The sequence below is a fragment of the Schistocerca gregaria genome, chromosome 7 (assembly GCF_023897955.1).
Source record: "Schistocerca gregaria isolate iqSchGreg1 chromosome 7, iqSchGreg1.2, whole genome shotgun sequence".
NCBI lineage: Eukaryota > Metazoa > Arthropoda > Insecta > Orthoptera > Acrididae > Schistocerca > Schistocerca gregaria.
In genome coordinates, this window is record NC_064926.1 from 126585554 (window position 1) to 126608116 (window position 22563).

Here is a 22563-nt window from a genome sequence, read left to right on the forward strand (position 1 = left end):
AACTCCAGAATATTTTACCGAAGAAGTTGCCATCCTTATTTAACCATACAGTAGAACTGCATGTCCTCGGGAAAAATTGCGGCTGTAGTTTCCCCTTGCTTACAAGCGTTTGCAGTACCAGCATAGCAAGTCCGTTTTGGTACATCTTACAAGGCTGGATACGCTTGTTTGGCCTCTCAACAGATTACCCCCCCCCTCCCCCCTCACCCCTCCCCCAATTATGGTTGCACCTACGCTACGGCTCTCTGTATTGATGAGGCACGCAGGGATGGGGGGGGGGGGGGGGAGCAGTAATATAATGCTGTGAAAAACTAAACCTGCCGTTTTGGTATCACATTTATCCTGTATGATCAAAAAATGAAAATCTTAACAGTAATTAAAACCACTACAAAAATTCGGAGTCTGACTTCCACTTTGTAGTGGGGTGTGCGTTGTTTTGAAATTTCCTGACAAACTGGAACTGCATGCCGGCTCAGGGCTCTAACCCATAAAACTAGTTTTCGCTTTTGGTCTGTTTATTCACGACTCACCACGAGTTCTTATAGTTTCGCTCCTGTGCTCTTAACGTCTCAGTCATGCTACCATCTTCAGCTAACATCCATTCCTTCTCGCTGTTCTTTCGCAGTTGTGGTTCAGCAAGTTAAGCCTCGCAGTTTTGCTAGATTGCCTCTCCACAGTCAACGAAAAGTTCCTATATCTGAGCAGCGTAAGAGGCTCTCTTGACAGCTCGCAGCACTTTTGCCAGCTTTTTCAACCTCGAAGCGCTAACAACAGTATCCGCAACATAGTTGTGAAAACGTTGAGGCTTTGCCATAGAGACGTTTTCAAAATTACGTCACGTTATTGTTTGAGTCAGGGATCAACTTGCGCCGACTCGACAAGACCCATTGGCTTATTTTCACGGCTACGAGCCGTGCCGTTCGTCGGAGTCGCTCTATGCTGTCTCTGCAGAAATATACTGGGTCCCGTTTATTCCGACGGTATAGTAGTTACAATCGGAATTTCGTCGTTTAAGCAAAAGTTTTCGCTGCGCCGCTTTACGAACGAATAAATCAGTGATATTCTGAATAAAGGTGAAAGTGAATCTTCAGAATATTATAGTTACAGTTACAATTCTACTTCTCAAGATGTATTTAGTAACAAGAGCGATAATGAAAGCGCGGAATCGGCGGAGTCTGACAGTGTAGATGACGACGTGGATGGCGTACCACTCGGTGCAGGTACACAGCAGACAAATAAAAATGAAGAAGAGAGATGGAAATGGGGCAAACATTTGGACGAACCACACAAATTTAAATTTTCTGGAAACGTACGTATTATTCGAGGGGTACTTAGGCTTCCGCCCCACCCTTATCCTCTTGATATTGTTTTGTGGAACCACATAGCAATACAAACAAATAAATATTCAAATCAATTTCACAACAGCAGTCCACATTCTGAATCTAAAAGTAAATATTTGAATGAAATGAAAGGATTTTTCGCTTTGTGTGTCCTAAAGGACCACATTCGAAAGCCTTCTTTCAGTCGTATTGGTCCATAAGAAAATCAATCCATACTGCGTTCTTTTCATTCATTATTCCTTATAAAAGATTCATTGCCCTATCTACATTCCTTCATTTAACTGACAATGGGAATAATGCTCCTAATTAGTCAGACTCTTCAAAATAAAACCTTTCGCTCTGAATCTCCAGACAAATATCAGAGAAATCTGTTATCCACGAGAAAATATTGCAGTAGATGAGAGTCTTATCAATTTCAATGGTAGGCTCCACTACATACAATATAACCCATGAAAGGGGCCAAGGTTTGATATAAAGATCTACAAAGTTTGTGAATCCACCAATGACTACTACTCTTGCAAAAGCCAGATGACGCAACCGGAGGAATACTCTGTAGCGAAGCTGTGGTGATCGATTTAGTGAACCTTTGTGTTGACAAGGATCATGCAGTTTTCGTAGGTTACTGGTATCTCATTCACACAAACTTCCGGCGTTACAGTGCATGGCCAGGAAGGCTGTTAATATTTTGTCTGCGTACCATTACCACTCTAACGTGAAAGATACTCGTAAAGATGATAAAAAAAAACAATTAGATGGTAGTGAAACCACAGGCTGTTATTGATTTTCAGCCGGCCGAAGTGGCTGAGCGGTTCGAGGCGCTACAGTCGGGAACCGCACGACCGCTACGGCCGCAGGTTCGAATCCTGCCTCGGGCGTGGATGTGTGTGATGTCCTTAGGTTAGTTAGGTTTAAGTAGTTCTAAGTTCTAGTGGACTGATGACCTCTGAAGTTTAGTCCCATAGTGCTCAGAGCCATTTGAACCACTTTTTTTTTTTTTATTTTGACACTGGAATGAATGGCTTTGATAAACAAGATCAGCAACTGTCTTCTTTTCCTATCATGAGGAAGTATGCCAAGGTATACAAATTGTTTTATACAAGTAAGGTATAAAAATTGTTTTTTATTTGATGCTGCAGTTTTCAGAGGCTACGTATTGCTAGAGAAAGAGACAGGCAAAAAGTTTAATTTCACTGCTTTTAGAATACAATTAGATGAAGAAGAGCTCACATTACCTGATTACGTTAAGAACTGTAGGCGTTCTCAAGGAGTGTTACCCGTCAGACTTAAAGCTGCGCAAAGGGGACATTTCATAAGATTTATTACTCACCCCTCATGTAAAAAAAATAATAAAAATAAAATTTAAAGAATCTAGAGCAGCGGTGCACAGCCTTTACGTTTGAGACCAACTACATGTAGTTTAGACCATTTATAGATCTACTGACGTAAAAATTTATAAGGATTTAAGCAATAAACAAAACTGTAGGCATAATTAATAATTTCAGTGGCACAAAACACATAAAAGGTAATTTTCTCTTCATTAAAAGTTATAGGCCTACTACTCAAGTTTCAAGATATTACACACGTGGAAAAGCTATAACCTACCACAAATGTTGGAAAAAGTTTTGCATATCATTGACAAGTTTACTGTAACATGGTAAATAATTTGTAATCTGATGTATAATTTGTCAGAGCTAACCTTACGCAGTCTGAAAGACGAGGATCAGTCAGTTTATTTCCACATTAGGCTTCACTGTGTTCAGCGTTGAAAACGCTGACACTCATACGTGTTTCAATCCGAAAAATTATAAAACATGCGATGCCACTTTTGCAGTGTTTGGGTAGTAGGTTTTTGCATTCAGTAATTTCCAAAAGTTATCTTCAATGTATTCTCACTTTTAGGAAATATTAATTTCAAATTTAATTATTTCCTCTTCAACTTCAGTGTCACTACAAGGGAAAGGAGTACTCATTCTACTTGAAATATCTTCTACATCTACTTTTTGGAAACGTTGAGCTGTTGAAAGGTAGAAAGCTAGAACAGGTTCTATTGCCTTGAAATCTGAAAACTGGTTTCCAAACTCTGTCTTCGGTACTTTCATGTTGGCAGTATACTTCTTTGTAGTATCTTGGCAAAATGATGTCTTATTTTCTTTCAGCGTTTGTTGCATCAGAAAACAGCAACAGATGCCGAAAGATAACTACACTCTTGGTCTGTGCGTATTCCTTGATTGACACACCGCTTCTCGATTCGTGTGCCAACCTTGGCTGTGCAGTCAGCCTACAATCGCCATGCAGCAACGCTTCTCAGTCACTTCTTCGTGTATTTCTATCCCCGTCAATGCTTATCGTTAAAGTTAATCTCGTACTAGAGTAATTACGAGCGTTCAGTGGAACTGTCGTATGAAAGTCAATTTTACAGAAATTGTTAGTGTAATGAGGAACATGAACGTTTGAACTGTCAGCCCCCGCAGAACGTTTGAACTGTCACCCCCCGCAATTTGTTGGGCTGACTACACACTGCAAGAATCGACTTGCAAAGAGGTGAATATGTACGAAGGAGTAAGAGAGGGAGGTAATCACATTTCGTGCTAGCCTATTGCAGCAGTTAGTTAAGACGATTACAATTTTTTTTTGTAGTTCTGCTTAGAAGCGAATAACCGTTGCCAATATGTGCAGTTATACACTGAAGAACCAAAGAAACTTGGACACCTGTCTAATAGCATCTGGGGCCCCCGCGAGCACGCAGAAATGCCGCAAAACGTCGTGCTACGGACTCGACTACTGTCTGAAGTACTGTTGGAGGGAACTGATACCATGAATCCTGCAAGGCTCTCCATAAATCCGTAACAGTAGGAGGAAGTGTAGATCTCTTTTGAACAGCACGTTGCAAGGCATCCCAGATATGCTCAATAATGTTCACGTCTGGGGAGTTTGATGGCCAGTGGAAGTTTTTGAAATTCCTTTCGGAATTGCCTAGATCCTCCGAATGAATAACGGACATCAGGTGATCAGACAGGATACTTCCGTACTTATCACATGTCACCCTAGACATACCAGGAGTCCCATATCACTCCAACTGCTCACGCCCCACACTATTACAGAGCCTCCACCATCTCGAACGGTCCCCTGCTGACATGCAGGGTCCATGGATTCATGAGGTTGTCTCGATACCCGTACACGTCCATCTGCTGGAAACAATTTGAAATGAGACACATACGTCCAGACAACATGTTTCCAGTCATGAACAGTCCAGTATCGATGTTAGCCGTCCCAGGCGAGGCGTAAAGCTTTGTGTTCTGCCGTCATCAAGTGTACGCGAATGGGCCTTCTGCTACGAAAGCCCATATCGATGATGTTTCGTTGAGTGGTTTGCATGCTGACACTTGTTGATGGCCCACCATTGAAATCTGCAGGAATTTGCGGAAGGGTTGCACTTCAGTCACGTCGTCGTGGTCCACTTGTTACAGGATCTTTTTCCGACAGGGCGATGGTGGAGATTTGATGTTTTACCGGATTCATGATATTCACGGTGCACTAGTGAAATGATCGTACAGGAAAATCTCCACCTCATCGCTGCCTCAGAGATGCTGTGTCCCATCGCTCGTGCACCGACTACAGCACCACGTTCACACCAAAATCTTGACAAACTGCCATTGTAGTAGCAGTAGCCGGTCTGACAACTGCGCCAGATGCTTGTTGTCTCATATAGGAGTTGCCAACGGCAGCGTCGTATTCTGTCTGTTCACATATCTCTGCATTTGGATACGCAAGTCTATACCAGCTTCTTTGGCCCTTCAGTGTAGTACATAACGGCTGACAGGAAGTCTATGGGGCTCAAAACTATGAAGTGGACTTGTCGCATTCATTTTGCTTCGTACCCAGAGAGGAGTAGCCTACTGCTCAGATTGGTGCGTACTTTTGGAACAAAGCGTTTCGAAGTACTTTATTTAGCCCACTGTCTTAACAATTTCTAAACCCTTCGTAGTACCAAAAATACCAGTTTTATTCAAAAACTGCATCATTTTGGAAGTTACCTAAAATAATTTTTAAAAGTGTAACAATGAAAATCTAACCATATATTAATTCAGTACGCTGCTTGAGCGAGTGGAAATGGTAGACCTATTGTACGTTCAAAATTTTTGGATGTATGTAATACTTTGAAGCGGTCTGGAAGTGTAGAGCAACTAGACATTTTTCGCTCTCACATCTATTCCCACTTCCTTCTCCCTTTGATTTACAGGCTAGACACACTCTTGGTAGGGGGTTCTCAAACCGTCGATTGCGATCAACTCGTGGATCGCCAATGGCCGCACAGTACTGATACAGCACAGTACACTATGCTTTTCGTAACATATTCAAAGAACTGCATATTGTTACAGTTTTCATATCTTCAACACGATAACAAGCTCAACTAAAGAAGTATTAGTCACTCCATTAATAGAATACAATGGTCGCTTTGGAGCGCTGTAGATGGTGTAATAAGGAGTAGCAGAGATGTCCGGTAAACTTAATATCGAAGTTGGCGAACAAAAAGTAGACGAAGTACAGAGTTCTGCTACGTTGGAAACAAAATAGCACGTAACGAAAGAGGCAAGGAGAACTTATGAAAAAGATTAGCGTTGACGGTAAGGGTATTCCTGGCCGAAACGAGTCTACTAGTATCAAACAGTCCTCTTGTTTTCAGAAAGAAATTTCGCAGAGTCTTTTAACAGGTGATGAGGCTTGCATAGAAGTAGCAAGGAGAGCTCCAAGAAACCAGTCATTGGACTGAAGACCACAATAACAGCAACTTGTAAGCACGGCATTCTGTTGAAGTGCATCGTGGACGGTGGGAAAACCATAAAAGAAGACAATCGAAGCGTTTGAGGTATGATTCTTTAGTAGGACGTTTAAAACTAGGAGGAATGATTAGAGAAGAAATGAAGAGGTTCTCCGCAGAATACGCGAGGAGAGGAACATGTGGAAAACACCTAGAAGAAAGAACAGGATGATAGGAGATGTTAAGACATCAAAGAATAGCTTCCATGGTACTAAACGGGAACTGTTGAGAGCAAAAAATACGGGGGAAGACTGAGCGCAGAATGCATCCAACAAATAATCACGGACGTTGAGCGAAGGTGATACTCTGAGCTGGAGAGAGTAGCACAGCAGAATAATTTCTGGCGGCAGGCATCATATCAGTGAAAAAACTAATGAACACCCCCTCATGACACCGAAGAGAAAGTAGCGTAGACCGGTTAGCAGGTCGTAGAATGGACCTCCACAGATAACGGACGTCAGAGCAGTAGCCTTGCGTATGTGCCAGAAGAGTACACGCCATCAAATGCAGTGGGATGGGTCGACTTGGAGTCGTGGCAGACGTGTACACGGTCACACAATGTACGAAGTTACCCGGTTTTCTGGATTTTTAATGAGACTGTAGCCCACGTGTGTACAAAGAATTGTGTAACAATCGCAGTCACGTAACACAACGTAGGAACAGTGCTCCTAAACAGAACATATCCACGAAGAAACGGAGACATCAGTCACGTCAGGTTAGCGTCAACCGGTTTCAAAGCCGATAGGAATTGTTGCTGACAGTGAATGTAGGTCCATCTCAGCCAGTCTGCGAGAAAACATTGCGAAGGGAACTGCGTGTAGGGACAATTTCCAGTCGGATGCTCTACAGAAGGTCGTTACACATAGTGCCAGAGACACTTGAGGTGACAAAAGTTCACCGGCTTTAGTGGCCGAGCGGTTATAGGTGCTTCAGTCCGGAACCGCGCTGCTACTACGGTTTCACTTTCGAATCCTGCCTCGGGCATGGATGTGCGTGATGTCCTTAAGTTTAAGTAGTTCTAGGTCTAGGGGACTGATGACCTCAGACGTTAAGTCCCATAGTGCTCAGAGCCTTTGAACCAGTTTCTGACAAAAGTTATGGGATAGCAATATGCACATATACAGATGGCGGTACTCTATCGTACACAAGATATAAAAGGGCAGCACAGTAGTGTAGCTGTCATTTGTACCCAGTTGACTCATGTGAAAATTGTTTTCAACATGATTGTGGCCATATGACGGGAATTAACACACTTTGAACGCGGAACGGTAGTTGGAAATAAACGCTTGGGACATTCAATTTCGGAAATCGTTTGGGAATTCAGTATTCCGAGATCCGCAGTGTCAAGTGTGCGCCAAGAATACCAAATTTCAGACATTACCTCTCACCACCAACCAAGCACTGGCCTACGGACTTCACTTAAAGACCGAGAGCAGCGGCGTTTGCATAGAGTTATCAGTACTAACAAACAAGCAACGCAGTCTGAAATAATGCGGAAATCAATGTGGGACGTACGACGAAGGTATCCGTTAATACAGTGCTGCGAAATTTGGAGTTGACTGGCTATGGCAGCAGACGACCGACGCCGATTGCTGTGCTAACGCCACGACATCACGTGCAGCTCCTCTCCTTGACTCGTATACCATATCGGAAGGACCCTAGACGACTGGACACCGTAACCTAGCCAGATGAGTCCCGATTGCGGTTTGTAAGTGCTGACGATAGTGTTCGAGTGTGCCGCACACCCCACGAAGCCATGGACCAAAGCTGTCAGCAAGGCAGTGTGCAAGCTGGTGGTGGCTCCATAACAGTGTGGGCTGTGTTTACATGGAATGGACAGGGTCCTCTGGTCCGACTGAACTGATCATTGACTGGACGTTGTCATGTTCGGTAAGTTGGAGACTATTTGCATTCATGACTTTCATGTGCGCAAACAACGATGGAATTTTTATGGACGACAATACTCCGTGTTACAGTGCCACAGTTGTTCGCAGTTGGTTTGAAAAACGTTCTGGACAGTTCGAGCGAAAGAGCTGACCATCTAGATAGCCTGAGACGAATCCTATCTAAAATTTATTCTACAAAATCGAGCAAAAAATGAGACACTTAAAGTAGTAAAGGAGTTTTGCTATTTGGCGAGCAAAATAACTGATGATGGTGGAAGTAGAGAGGATATAAAATGCAGACTGGCAACGGCAAGGAAAGCGTTTCTGAAGAAGAAAAATTTGTTAACATCGAGTATAGGTTTAAATGTCAGGAAGTCGTTTCAGAGAGTATTTATATGGAGTGTAGCCATGTATGGAACTGAAACGTGGACGATAAATAGTTTAGACAAGTAGAGAATAGAAGCTTTCGAAATGTGGTGCTACAGAAGAATGCTGAAGATTAAATGGGTAGATCACATAACTAATGAGGAGGTATTGAATAGAATTAGGGAGGAGATTGTGGCACAACTAGACTAGAAGAAGGGATCGGTTGGTAGGACATATTCTGAGACATCGAGGGATCACCAGTTTAGTATTGGAGGGCAGCGTGGAGGGTAAAAATCGTAGAGGGAGACCAACAGACGAATACACTAAGCAGATTCAGAAGGATGTAGGCTGCAGTAGGTACTGGGAGATGAAGAAGCTTGCACAGGATAGAGTAGCATGGAGAGCTGCATCAAACCAGTCTCAGCTCTGAACACCACAACAACAATCGAGCAAAAGGAGGTCCGAAACGGTATTAGGAAGTATCTCTTGACTTTTGTCACCTCAGTGTGTAGCAGCACCGCTTGGGAAAAAAAGCGAAGCGTCTAGGGCACCGGTAGCCCAATGAAGCGTTTAACCCACAATGTGTTAGGGATAATGGTTCGGGCCCGAAGTGGTTCAGATGGATCCGGTTTTTTTCCATCACTTGGGCTCGCCTTTTCAGCTTACTTTAAATTTGAACCAAAAGGCTTATTTCAACATCACATTTGCTGTACCCGTCTGTACATCATCATGATGAGTGGGCTGTCTTCACTTCTGTCTTACAGCACGACAACAGCCGTGTTGACAAGGCTACACTCATACGTCGCTGGTTTGTCGATCTCTGAGATTTATTATTACACGTGGGCTGGCGTTCTTAATCACCCCCATCTTATTCACATAGAAATGTGTGGCACTGTTGCGAACAGCAGGCGAAACGCAGCAGTCAACAGAACCGCAAACTGCTGTCTCCGCGTCTTCTGCTGATCAGTGAGTGGCTTTAGCTGTTTGCGGCTGTCTCGCTAAACTTTTGGAGTTCCTACCTTTCCGAATTGAGGGAATTACAGAAGATAAGTCAATATTGCGTGAGATCTGGGGCTGACTAATTTTTCATCCCGTGTGCTTCATTTTACATTTCTTCAATAACTTTCAATAGTCTTATCATTTTTGTTGTGATGTCCCAAAATAAATATTCCTACTGCCATCAGCAACGTAGCCCATACTGAGTGCGAGTGACACGATTTCGTTACAGAAGCTAATTATGTCACCATTCAGGGTGGAAGCATTTAATGGGTAGTCTGGATAAAGCTCCAGCCATCGCAGGACTGTAAAAAAAAAAAAAAAACTGTCAACGGCACCATAATCCACGAGAAAAGATTAAACAGTTTCAATTAATACGCAATTGAAATGTCCACTGTTATTGTTTGAGTGACCTGAGAGAAACTCCATGATCGGATTACTTGATCGGAGACGTCACGAGTTGGACAGTTTCCTCCTAACCTCTCCAACTGATCCATGCAAATTCCTTGGAATCTCCTATAAAGTCAGATATCCCAAACAAATATACTGGTCTCCATAGAAACGAAAAGGCTCATCTCCACTTTAACCTACTTCCTCAATTCTCATTTTTCAATCAGATTGTCCTGTAACTGGCTGTCTACTCTCTAAATTAACGTGGAGGTAAATTATCGTGCAGGAATTGCGAAATAAAAACATCCTTCACACTTCAGCATTCTCGACTTCAGAAATAGCAACTGCTGACAAAACTCTTTTGTGCGGAGAGAAATATAGCTACGATCTCAAACTAATTCTTCACATTTGAGTAATTATACATATCTGCTGGGAATACAATTATTGATTTAGGCAAATGAAAAACTATTGAAAATAATCTCCTGCCTGGCGCCTCAAAAAGGTTTGTGAAACGCACCCTACTTCATGACCTCAGAGCAAGCCTTTGAAACTGTTGAATCTTTGAGCTAATCGTAGTAAGCATTCTTTGGCTTGGGCACAAATCCTTGCCATTAACACTGTTTCCGCCAATTACTGTAGAATCTGCTACCTATACTTCACTGTGCCTCTCAGCTGTAACAGCTTGATCTCACTGGAAACGCACCAAAAAGATAGGCCGGCCCAGAACGAGACAATCTCACTGCTGGCGCCCTAGAGAGCCAACGGTATGAAATCAGAGTATTCACTAATTTTGGCACACAAAGGTAACAACGCAGTATCAGGAACGAGAACAAATATCTTTTCGTGACCATGGTCATTCTCAGTCTCAAAGCCATCAGGTATGACGATAACAGTTTAATATTTATGGAATATTTCGTCGGTTCCGGGAGGAACATAGACATATTAAAAACTTGAATGCATGTTCCACAATGATTAAGGAACATTGATACTGCGTGTTAAGTTTTTAATACAACAATTTAAAGTCAAATTGGCTGAATGACCGTTACAGTTTCAAAAATATGAGAGGGTTTTCCCGAAATCGTAAAGAATCGTAAGAAATTTTCCTTGATTACTTAAATTACCCAATGTTTCGAGGCACGAACACGATCTTCAGGCAACAATGCGATACAAATGTACACATAGGTATTAAACTTGTTCTTTAGAGCCTTGCCAAGTGCTGTGGCTTTCTTGCGGAGAAACAGGATAACATACCGTGAGGCAATGTTTACTTCGTCTCCTACTATGATATTCACACAGTGTTTTTTTACATAATTACTGACTTTGTTCACACAAGATGGCTGTCATCTTGAGGTACGTTCAGTTACATCCACTGTCGTCGTTCTTTCAGTCTTGGTAACCACTTAAAACGCCACACAATCAACTCTGCTCTGCAGTAGAAACAAGATGGCTGCCAAAACAAACATTGTTTGAATTTAAATTTCAATTCGCCGATCATGGTGTCATCTGCCACTTGCGATATCTTGTGCATTCGTTGTTGATGCATCTCTGAAGTCGGCCGATGAAATACACAGTCCAGTCACATTAATGTGACCACGGCCTATGTCTGACGTCAGCGTGCAGTACCCACGCTCAGAAGGTAGGTGGCAGCACTGACAGTGGAGGGTGCGTAAATCGTGTCGGCAGGGGGGGAGGGAGGGGGGACGAGGGGGGGGGGGGAGTGCGGGCGTTGTAAACACCATGATAGTTGGGTTTCTGATCCAGATTGGAAGCACTTACGAAACGGCTGTTCGTAAGCCGTTCGCTTGACACCGTGATTAAAATATACAGCGCATGGAAAAAGGGCTCTGTCCAAAACAGGCGCCGAGACAACTTTGTTGTACCATGGGCCAGAGGTGAACAACGGTTGCGTACAAGTGGTGAGCAACTGACCACCTAGATCAACCAAGGGCCGACCAGTAGTGTTTCCTCAACAACCGCAGAGCGAACGATGCTGTGTATGGGCCCCCGGCGTCTGGTTCATGCAACCATGCTGACTGCTTTTCATCATCGACGAAGACTGCAATCGCACGTGTGCTGAGTGGCTACAGTTGATCTTATTAGATGAATCACATTTTATGCTCCATACGACATACGGCTGTTGGCGTGTACGTCATGAAACGTCGAAAATAAAACATCTTGCAACAAGACATGGAGCGTTATGGTCTGAGGAATGTTTCCGTGGCATTCATTGGGTGATCTTGTTATTCTGGAAGGCGTTGTGTGACTGGACAGTGCATATTAACACTGAGAGAGACTGTGACAATTTGCAATTAATAACGATAGTATAAAAAATTATTGCAACACAGTCCAAATGATGAAGCTCGTTATTGCCTGTAACAGTTACCTTCAACCAGTCCTTAACCACAGTTAAAGGGGCTAGTTAAGTCGCTGCCTAAAAAGGATGTTGCCACCACACCCTCTGATTAACGAGGTATTTGCATTCTACCTGCACTGTCCACAGCCTTAAAATATATAGTCCGCGACCAGATAAGGAACTACTTAACTGCAAAAAACGTACTGGACGAATACCGATCAGGTTTCCATAAACGTCACAGCGCAACATCTGCCTCACTAAAGGTATCAGATGACCTGAAGCTTGAACTGGATGGTCAGGAGGCGACTACCGTGTGCTTCTTAGACTTTAGCGGCGCCTGACAATATTGACTTAGACATTTTTCCTGCTCGACTTAGTAGCATACATTTCCCGCAAAGTGCAATGCAATTGTTTCGCTCATACCTGACACCTCGCCAGCAATGCGTCCTGCCCGGCACCGTAAAGTCACAACGGAGGCAGGTAATATTAGTTCTTCACCAGGGCTCCGTATTAGGTCCTAAACTCTTTTCATTACGTGTCTGTGATGTGACATCATGTACATCACTGCATGTACCACATGTTTTCGGATGAACTCGAGTTGTAACTAACTGCAAAATAATAAACCTGAAAAGAGCTATCGAGCATTTCAATACTGACCCGTCTGCATTTCCAAAGTGGGCACGGAATATCGACTTGAAGGTCAACCCACCCAAAACTTGAACGGTATTGATTGGTTGGGGGTTGGGTTGTTTGGGGAAGGAGACCAAACACCGAGGTATTGGTTGGTCATTCTAGGCTTATTCACCAGAAAGATCGGCAACGCATACCATCTGTAATCCTAAATGGGACAAATATCAATTTCTATCCTTCAGAAAAAGAGTCCAAGAGTAATAATAGATGAAAATATAAATTGAACTGAGTACGTAAATGCAATGCGCAAGGAATCAGCATTTCTCCATACCTTACAAAAATATGAAAAGTTCTTCCTTCTTAACCTGAAAAAGAATCTTGTGCAACCACTAATACTGTGAGGACTTTGCCACGAAATCTCATGGCGTCTGGACCTGGTTATGAACGCCTGTGTTCGAGCTATCTGTGACGTCCGACTCTTTGATCATATTTCAGCGTCATATGCATAGCTCACCTGGATGCGTGCAGAAGAGTGCAGAGATTTCCACAAAATCTGTCTCCTCTGTTGTCTTATCAAAGTAAACTCTCGCTCTCGTCTCTCCTCTACTTTAACGCTCTTGTCTGAACAACATGTCAGAAACACCCGTTTCCATCTGGGCAAAATCGCTTCTGTTTCACTTCATCGCTCAACCACTTTCTCATGTCCTTTGCAATAAGGCGAATCCTAATCTAGAATAGCTGTCTTTATTGTGTTAGGGACCTGAATAACATCTACAGTTTCAGAAGACAGTTATTGTCATATCTACTGACGCAGCAATAGTGGCTACCACTGTCCCTTCTGAAGCAATAATAATGACTACCATTTTCCATGTAGGCTCTCGTTACCCTGTAAATTTCTTTCCAACCACATCTTCCCCATTTCCAGTGTTCAGTCTCCTTAAATTTCCCTTACTCAGAACTCGCTATATCGGACAATATCTACGACGTATATGTATAAATTCTTTTATATCTGCCACTATTGTCATCATTATTACCATTATTGTTATTGGAAGCAGTGGTGGTAGAAGTACTACCAGTATTAACTGTACTAACTCCTATTCAGTGCTATTTGTTCACATTGTCTCTACAGACCAGTCAAATCATCCATTACTATTTGTAATATTAAAATTATTGTTATTTTTTACGTAACTATGAGGATAAAAATGTACTGTATGTGAAACCTGGTTCGATGTAATAGAGGGCCTGAAGGGCCTCATCCGATCAGATTAAAATAAAAACAAACAGATATTTTAAAATTACAAAGTTATTGCTGTTGCTGTTGACCAGCCTCTGTGCAATAGTTTAACAATAGTTAAATTAGAAAATTCGTAATATGCATGATTCTGTGTTCCAGTAGTAACACCTTTGTATTTATTTCATGTAATTTTTATGCTAGTGTTATTAACAGCAAAATTAGCACAGTGGCTCTCACTGTGATAAATCTCATCGACTGACATCAATGATTCATCAACAACGTGAGCGGAAGACATCACAAGTAACACCAGGATCGCCTCATCGATGCTTAAGTAGAAACTAGCTGTGTTCTGACCGCCATCTTGTTTCTACTGCACAGCAGAATTCACTGTGATGTGTTTTAATTGCATTTTTCAAATTTATCAACAGAGTCTTACAAGACCGACAGACGCACCACAAGAAGACAGTGATCTTGTTCAAGCAAAGTCAGTTACTATTTTTGAAAAGCTATGTAAACAAGTGACAAACAAACGAGGTAAATATTGCCTCACATTAGGTTATCCTTCTGTTTCTCAGCAGGATGCCAAGGTTGTAAAGAATAACTTTAAATATCTACGAATACTTTTGTTAAATGTTTTCGTACCGAAGCGTGTGCTTCGAAACATACTGCTTCACTAAATACACTACTGGCCATTAAAATTGCTACACCACGAAGATGACTTGCTACAGACGCGAAATTTAAGCGACAGGAAGAAGATGCTGTGATATGCAAATGATTAGCTTCACAGAGCATTCACACAAGGTTGGCGCCGCTGGCGACACCTACAACGTATTGACATGAGGAAACTTTCCAACCGATTTCTCATACACAAACATCAGTTGCCTGTCGTTGCCTGGTGAAACGTTGTTGTGATGTCTCGTGTAAGGAGGAGAAATGCGTACCATCACCTTTCTGACTTTGATAAAGGTTGGATTGTAGCCTATGTGGTTTATCGTGTCGCGACATTGCTGCTCGCGTTGGTCGAGATCCAATGAGTGTTAGCAGAATATGGGATCGGTGGGTTCAGGAGGGTAATACGGAATGCCGTGCTGGATCCTAACGGCCTCGTATCACTAGCAATCGAGATGTCAGGCATCTTACCCGCATGGCTGTAATGGATCGTGCAGCCGCGTCTCGCTCCCTGAGTCACCAGATGGGGACGTTTGCAAGACAACAACCATCTGCACGAACAGTTCGGCGACGTTTGCAGCAGCATGGACTATGAGCTCGGAGACCATGGCTGCGGTTACCCTTGACGCTGCATCACAGACAGGAGCGCCTGCGATGGTGTACTCAACGACGAACCTGGGTGTAAGAATGGCAAAACGTCATTTTTTCGGATGAATCCCGGTTCTGTTTACGGCATCATGATGGTCGCATCCGTGTTCGGCGACATCGTGGTGAACGCACATTGGAAGTGTGTGTTCGTCATCGCCATACTAGCGTACCACCCGGCGTGATGGTATGGGGTGCCATTGGTTACACGTCTCGGTCACCTCCTGTCCGCATTGATGGCACTTTGAACAGTGGACGTTACATTTTAGATGTGTTACGACCCGTGGCTCTACCCTTCATTTGGTCCCTGCGAAACCCTACATTTCAGTAGGATAATGCACGACCGCATGTTGCAGCTCCAGCACGGGCCTTATAGAAAATGTTCGACTGCTGCCCTGGCCAGCACATTCTCCAAATCTCTCACCAATTGAAAACGTCTAGTCAATGGTGGCCGAGCAACTGGCTCATCACAATACGCCTGTCACTACTCTTGATGAACTGTGGTATCGTGTTGAAGCTGCATCGGCAGTTGTAGCTGTACACGCCTCTGTTTGACTCAACGCCCGGGCATATCAAGGCCGTTATTACGGCCAGAGGTGGTTGTTCTGGGTAATGATTTCGCAAGATCTACGCACCCAGGTTGTGTGAAAATCTAATCACATTTTTCCAATCAATACCCGTTTATCATCTGCATTTCTTCTTTGTGTAGCAATTTTAATGGCCAATAGTGTAATTTAAGTAAATCGAGAAAAAATTCTGACTGGTGCTTGCTATCTCTGAATACACTGCGATGTCAAAAGATATGGGATAGCGATATGCATATAGCGGTAGTATCGGATATATCGCATACACAAGGTATAAAACGGCAGTGCATTGGCGGTGCTGTAATTTGTACTCGGGCAATTAATGTGAAAAGGTTTCTGACGTCATTATGGCCGCAGGACGAAAATTAAGACACTCTGAACGCGGAATGGTAGTTGCGGCTAGACATATGGGACATTCCATTTGGGATATGGTTAGGGGATTCATATTCCCAGATCCACAACGTCTAGTGTGTGACAAGTGTTCTCAAGTTAAAGGCATTACCTCTTACAACGGACAACGCAGTGGGCGACGGCCTTCAATTAACGATCGAGAGCTGCGGCGTTTGCGTAGTGTTGTCAGTGATAACAGACAAGCAACTGTATATGAAGTAACCGCGGAAATCCTCGTGGGACGTACGATGAACGTATGAGTTAGGGCAGAGCGGCGGAATTTGGCATTAATGAGCTATGACAGCATCCGATTGACGTGAGTGCCTTTGCTAACAGCACTACATCGTCTGCAGCGCTAGTGAGGTCGTGGTCATATCGTTTTGGCCCAAGGTGACTGGAAAACTGTGGCCTGGTGAACGGATTGTAGTTGGTAAGAGCTGATGGTAGGGCTCGTGTGTGGCGCAGACGCCACGAAGCCATGGATCCAAGTTATCAACAAACTCCGTCTGAACAGGCCATGGTGGCCTAACGGTACCGACCGCATCCTCAGTTCACAGACACCAGTGGAGGGGAATATGGAGAGGCGTGTGGTCAGCACACCGCTATCCCGGTCGCCTATCAGTTTACGAGACCGAAGTTATCAACAAGGCACTGTGGTAGTTGGCGATGGCTTCATAATGGTGTCGGTTGTGTTTACCTGTAGTGGTCTGGGTGCTCTGATCCAACTGAACAGATCATTGACTGGAAATGTTTATGTCGCCTACTTGAAGACCATTTGTTGGCATTCATCGACTTCAAATTATGGACGACAATGCGCCTTTTCACCGGTCTTCAGTTGCTCGCGATCTGTTTGAAGACCATTCTGGACAATTCAAGCAATTGATTTGGCCACACAGATCGTCAGACACGAATCCCATCGAGCATTTATGGGACATAATCGAGAGTTCAGTATGTGTACAAAGTGCTGCACCGGCAACACTTTCGCAATTATGGACGGCTGTAGTGGCGGCATGGCTCAGTATTTCTGCAACGGACTTTCAGCGACTTAATGAGTTCATGCCACGTCGAGGTGCTGGACTACGTCAGTAAAACCGACGGCCGACACCATATTAGGAGGTATCCGATGACTTCGTTCATCTAAGTTTAATCTATACACACATACTGATGCTGTGGTATTTTCGCCTGCTACACTTAAGGTATCTAAAATTACGAATCAAATTACTATTCAGATTTATTTCTGTAATTGCCCCGCTCTGTTTGCTTGGAAATTGTGCATGATTAGTTGTGAGGTTTCTGTTCAGTCGGATGAGCGCTATAACTTCGATGTGTATTTGTCGACATTGCCCGACACAACAGAAACAAAGATGGTCCCGTGTGTTGCAGGCGAACCTGACGCACCTGTCTCGGCGCGACCACGTGCCCGGCGTGGGCACGGGCGTGGCCAAGTGCCCGTACGACCCGGCGGACAACTCGACGGCGGTGTGGGTGGAGCGCGGCAACCCGGGCGGCCTGCCGGGCCTCTACAGCGGCACCAACGCCGAGTTCACCAAGGCCGACACCGTCATCTTCCGCACAGACCTGCACAACCTCACCACCGGCCGCCGCGAGTTCTCCTTCAAGAGGACCCTCAAGTACGACTCCAAGTGGCTCGACAGTGAGTATCCCTTCCTGCTCAAGTTGTATTCACACAAATAACTCCAGAAACAGAAAAAATACTTGTCCCGTAACGCATTTGGTATACAACAGAAATATAAGCTCACTAGACAAAGTATCACTTATCCTCTTAAAAGTACGCACTAGTTGCATTCGATCATTGTAGATAGTGTAGTACCCGCCAGGGTAGCCGAGAGCGCTAACGCGCTGCTTCCTGGGGTAGGCGCGCCGGCCCCGGATCGAATCCGCCCAGCGGATTAACGACGAGGGCCGGTGTGCTGGCCGGCCTGGATGTGGTTTTTAGGCGGTTTTCCACATCCCGCTAGGTGAATACCGGGCTGGTCCCCACGTTCCGCCTCAGTTACACGCCTCGCAGACATTTGGAACACGTTCGCACTATTTCACGATTTCCACTAGATGCAGACAGCTGGCGGCAGGAACGGCATCCGGCCACCCTTAAAAATAACCTTGCCAAATCCGTTCTAACCACGCCGACACCGCGATCGCTGCTGGGCTATGGCGTAAGCAAAAGAAAGAAAAGATTGTAGATAGTGTAGTACTGGTTCCAGTCACTCAGTGATTCTCCCACTCCTGATGTAAGTCATGGCAGCAAAGTGTTATAGATGTGTTAGTCTCCTGTATGGAATCAGAGAACTAAGATGGGTTGATATGGTAAACCTTTCCGCCATCACACAGGTATACAAGAGGTTCAAGGAATCTGGAAATGTCATGAAGAGGACGACTTCTGGGCGTCTGAGCTTGAGTGATGCAGATGTGGAACGGGTGCAACATGCATTTATCAATCCGACAAGCGTCTCGACAATTGCAGGTACTACTAACCACGGAGCACAGCATCCAACACAAGATACTGAAGCTTCAAGCCCGCAAGGTGCAGCTGCTGCATGCGCCTCAACCTGATGGAGGCCAAAGTGCATATCATTTGCAACTGAGCGTCGGAGTCGCAACGACCATGACCCAGGTCGTTTGGAAAATATGATTCTCGAGGACTAAACTTGCTCTCACGTGTCCTGGAAGATAAACCGACACAATCCGAGGGCCTCATGTCATAGAACGCTAACTTTAGCATGGAAATTGTGAGCGACTGTCAAAAGGAAAAAGCGTGGCCATCTGGTGGGAGTGTTTCTTTTTGTAGAGGCTTCTCCAACCTCGACTGTTTATCTGAACATACGCATTGGAACACTTTACATTTCCGCAGGTTGAAGAACTGTAACCTGTGGTAGAAGCATAGTGCCTCTCTCACTGGGCCTCTATCGTTAGGAAGGATTTGGGTGACATCTCTCCAGTTCGCTGGTTCGCCAGAGGCGGGTCCATTTCCTGGCCCTCAAGGTCTGCAGGCATTGGATTTCTGCGATATCTCTCTGCAGGAACTGAGAGCTCGTATCGGAGCAGCAACTGCATACGTCATTGAGAACATGACAGGCCGGACAAAGGAGGAAAAGCAGTTTCGCTTAAATATCCTTCGCGCTACAGAATACCCATACAATGAAGTCAGTTAATCAGCTAGCAAAACTTTAGGTGTGTGAACATTTTGCGGCAAACTGCACTTTTCTACCTATCCCCATGTCTGAAATATACGAGAACAATGTTGTAAAGATCATTTTAGAATACGCTATGCTGTACTTTCTGGCACAATCAGACACAATCTCAACATCAAATTACTATTTTCGAATGTCACTACCCATCTTCCGATCTGTAAGACAGTTAGAAAGGTTAAAATTGAACCTATGCCGATTACGGTAAAACTGAAACATTTAAAATACATTTTCTTGACCACAATACTTATATTTGCTGTTTTACTTACCAGCGTAAGTGGAATAGCGCAAGGATAGTTATTTAATTATACGCCCGGCAAGTGATTAGCCTTTATATACACAATGTGCCTCAGTTAACGACATTTTGGCAGGGGCAAGAGTGAATTGCAATATCCGTCTTGTGATATGACATCACTGTATTTCTAGTGTATTAAATTTGAAGTAATCTGCATAGCTTTATTTTCAACTTTTTAACTCTTATTTCCCCTTTCGATCTCACGACGGTCGGTAGCGGCTGAAACACGTAATTCCTAAATGAAATTTGCGTGTGATTCTGCCGGAAAATAAAATCTTTTCGAATCAAAGATTTAGCTTTTATCTTGGTTCTTCTAAAGCGCTTGTGGTCAGTGACAAGGCAGATCCTCGAAAATGGACGCGGGTTCTTTCCCATTCTTATCGAGCCCGAGCCTGCACTTACTCTCTAACGTCCTCCTCCCCAACGAGACGTTGAACCAGATCTGCCGTATTTCTTTTTCCTTCTACAGAGTACACAAGTATTCCAACAGGAGTTACTGTTGACGGATACTACAAGAAAATTTCCGGTAAATCATATGTCCGGAAACCAATAGCTACTGAGATACGAGCCGATCTGTCCTCTTATTCTGTTCCCTCCGTCTGTACCAGTTGACACTGTAGGCAGTCGTGCAGGTGGTTAACACACAGACTGACACATCTTTTGGCTCTTCTTCGCAATGAATCTCGCAGCCTTTCACATTCACCTGACTGCATTCGGATTGCATCAAATGCATTGGTCACACGCTCCTGCAGCGTTTGCACGTTGTCGATGGGGTGTGCATTCATCATTGTTTTGAAGTATTCTCAAAGACGGAAATCCTACGGATGTAGCTCCGGTATGCAATCCGTGTTATCCAACATCCTAGACAAAACAGTCGCCCATGAAGCAAGCGTTGTGGTGAGGTGTTTGTCGCAGGTCTCGTAGAAAATGGGGTGATGTCCCACCGTGCATCAACTCCAGGCTGTCTGGTAATTCATCGCGCAGGAATCTGTGATCTTTTCTGCATTCATAGTCACAATTTTGAAGAAAAATATGGTTGACCAAGGCTCTGTAAGCATTACCGTTTAGTTTCTACGCTAATATTTTCACAGTGCAACAGTGACCTCTATATGCTCATAACTAGGAGAGGGCAGGAATATTGTTATTTTTGCACAAGAAGGTCTCTGAGTTATTTTTATTTGAAATACCTTAAAATATTGCACCATTATGATAGATCCACCACATCTTTATTTACTTGTGCTCAGCTCTGAGGAACGTCACTGACTTGACATCATTTCCGTTCTTGCCCGTTTAAATATGTACCCCACAATGAGGCATGGGTGGGGTAGTTGTTACACATAGTGTAGCCTAACAAGTATTGATGAAAAATGTTACAGTATTACGTACGCTTTTTTCTCTTTCATGCAATTTTTTGTCAGTATTATGGAAAGGCTGTTTTGTTTTAAAAATTTATTAGTAATCTGACATTTTCAAGAGTCGGTGTTGTGGAGAACTTGCAGATTTAGTATTAATGAAAATTTCCAAAATAATCATCAGTCCATTGTGCACACATAGTATGCTGAAACCATTTCGTAGATGCACTAATTTGAAAATGGGCTTGGTAGACGCGCGGGATTAGCCGAACGGTCTCAAGCGCTGCAGTCCTGGACTGTGCGGCTGGTCCCGGCGGAGGTTCGAGTCCTCCCTCGGGCATGGGTGTGTGTGTTTGTCCTTAGGATAATTTAGGTTAGTAGCGTGTAAGCTTAGGGACTGATGACCTTAGCAGTTGAATCCCATAAGATTTCACACAAATTTGAACATTTTTTTGGGGCTCAGTGCACTTAGTATACAACCAGTCGTCTTCCCCGTCAGGTGAACTCTCTCTTCAGAAATTCTTTTGCACTTGGGGTCAGCAGAACTGTTTCAGGCGTCATCACCGTCAGCCGGATCGTGCATTATCTGAAGATGGTCTATTACTAGGCGCCGAAACCGGTCTTATATTTTATAAGTGACTGTGTGAGACTTCGTTTTTGATTATTTTACTTCACTAACAGATCGCTATTTACCAGGAATATTATCTAAAATTATAGAAATCTTTTATACTTCTTTTGTCTTTGTGTACATCTTCTCTCTCTTGCACTGAAAAATAACTGTCTTTTCGCCTTAACATCATTAATTTTATTCCATATTTATTAGCGCCTTTTCTCATTGAAGAACAAGCCATTACTTCTTTTGCCACTTTGCTGTATGTTTCTTTAGGCACGGGGCCTTTTTTTTGTAATTTCTTGTATCTTCGCAGTGGAAAAACACGGCAACAAACTGCAAGTGACATGTGACTTGTTAGACGCTGTAATAACTAGACCCAACGAAAGTGTAAAATTTCCACATACATTGGCTACTTATCGATTACAGATAAACACCAATTTTTAATTTTGTGGATATCTTAAGCGCTTTATTCATCACCTGCAGTTAAGACTCTCAGATGATTCAGCACTTTCGCTGGTGTAAGAAAGACTTTGTTGCTGACAAAAAAGAGACTCGGAAAAGAAAAAATTAGGAACAGACTGAGAAACAACACTTCCTCTCCCGGTCTTTATAATACCGATCACCAGCCCTCGGCATAAGAACTATACTATGAAGTGCTACCATCCACCGGATGGAAATTGCTTTGCTACCAGCGGTTAATTCAAAATTCACATGTAGCAAATTGCCCCGTGTAACAACTAGGGCCGGTTTCCAATATAATGTCGGGAGACGTCCCGTTTTCCTGGAGACATTCTC

At 43.7% G+C, this 22563-nt stretch overlaps 1 protein-coding gene across 2 annotated transcripts in view; it reads left to right on the plus strand.

Moving 5' to 3' along the window:
- Positions 1 to 22563, plus strand: part of LOC126281361 (semaphorin-2A-like) — a 2101799-nt gene that overhangs the window by 2027381 nt on the left and 51855 nt on the right. For both annotated transcript variants that reach the window (XM_049980274.1, XM_049980273.1), the window contains one exon: positions 17686 to 17956. In XM_049980274.1, coding sequence (XP_049836231.1) covers positions 17686 to 17956 — 271 coding nt within the window. The remainder of the gene's footprint in view (positions 1 to 17685; positions 17957 to 22563) is intronic.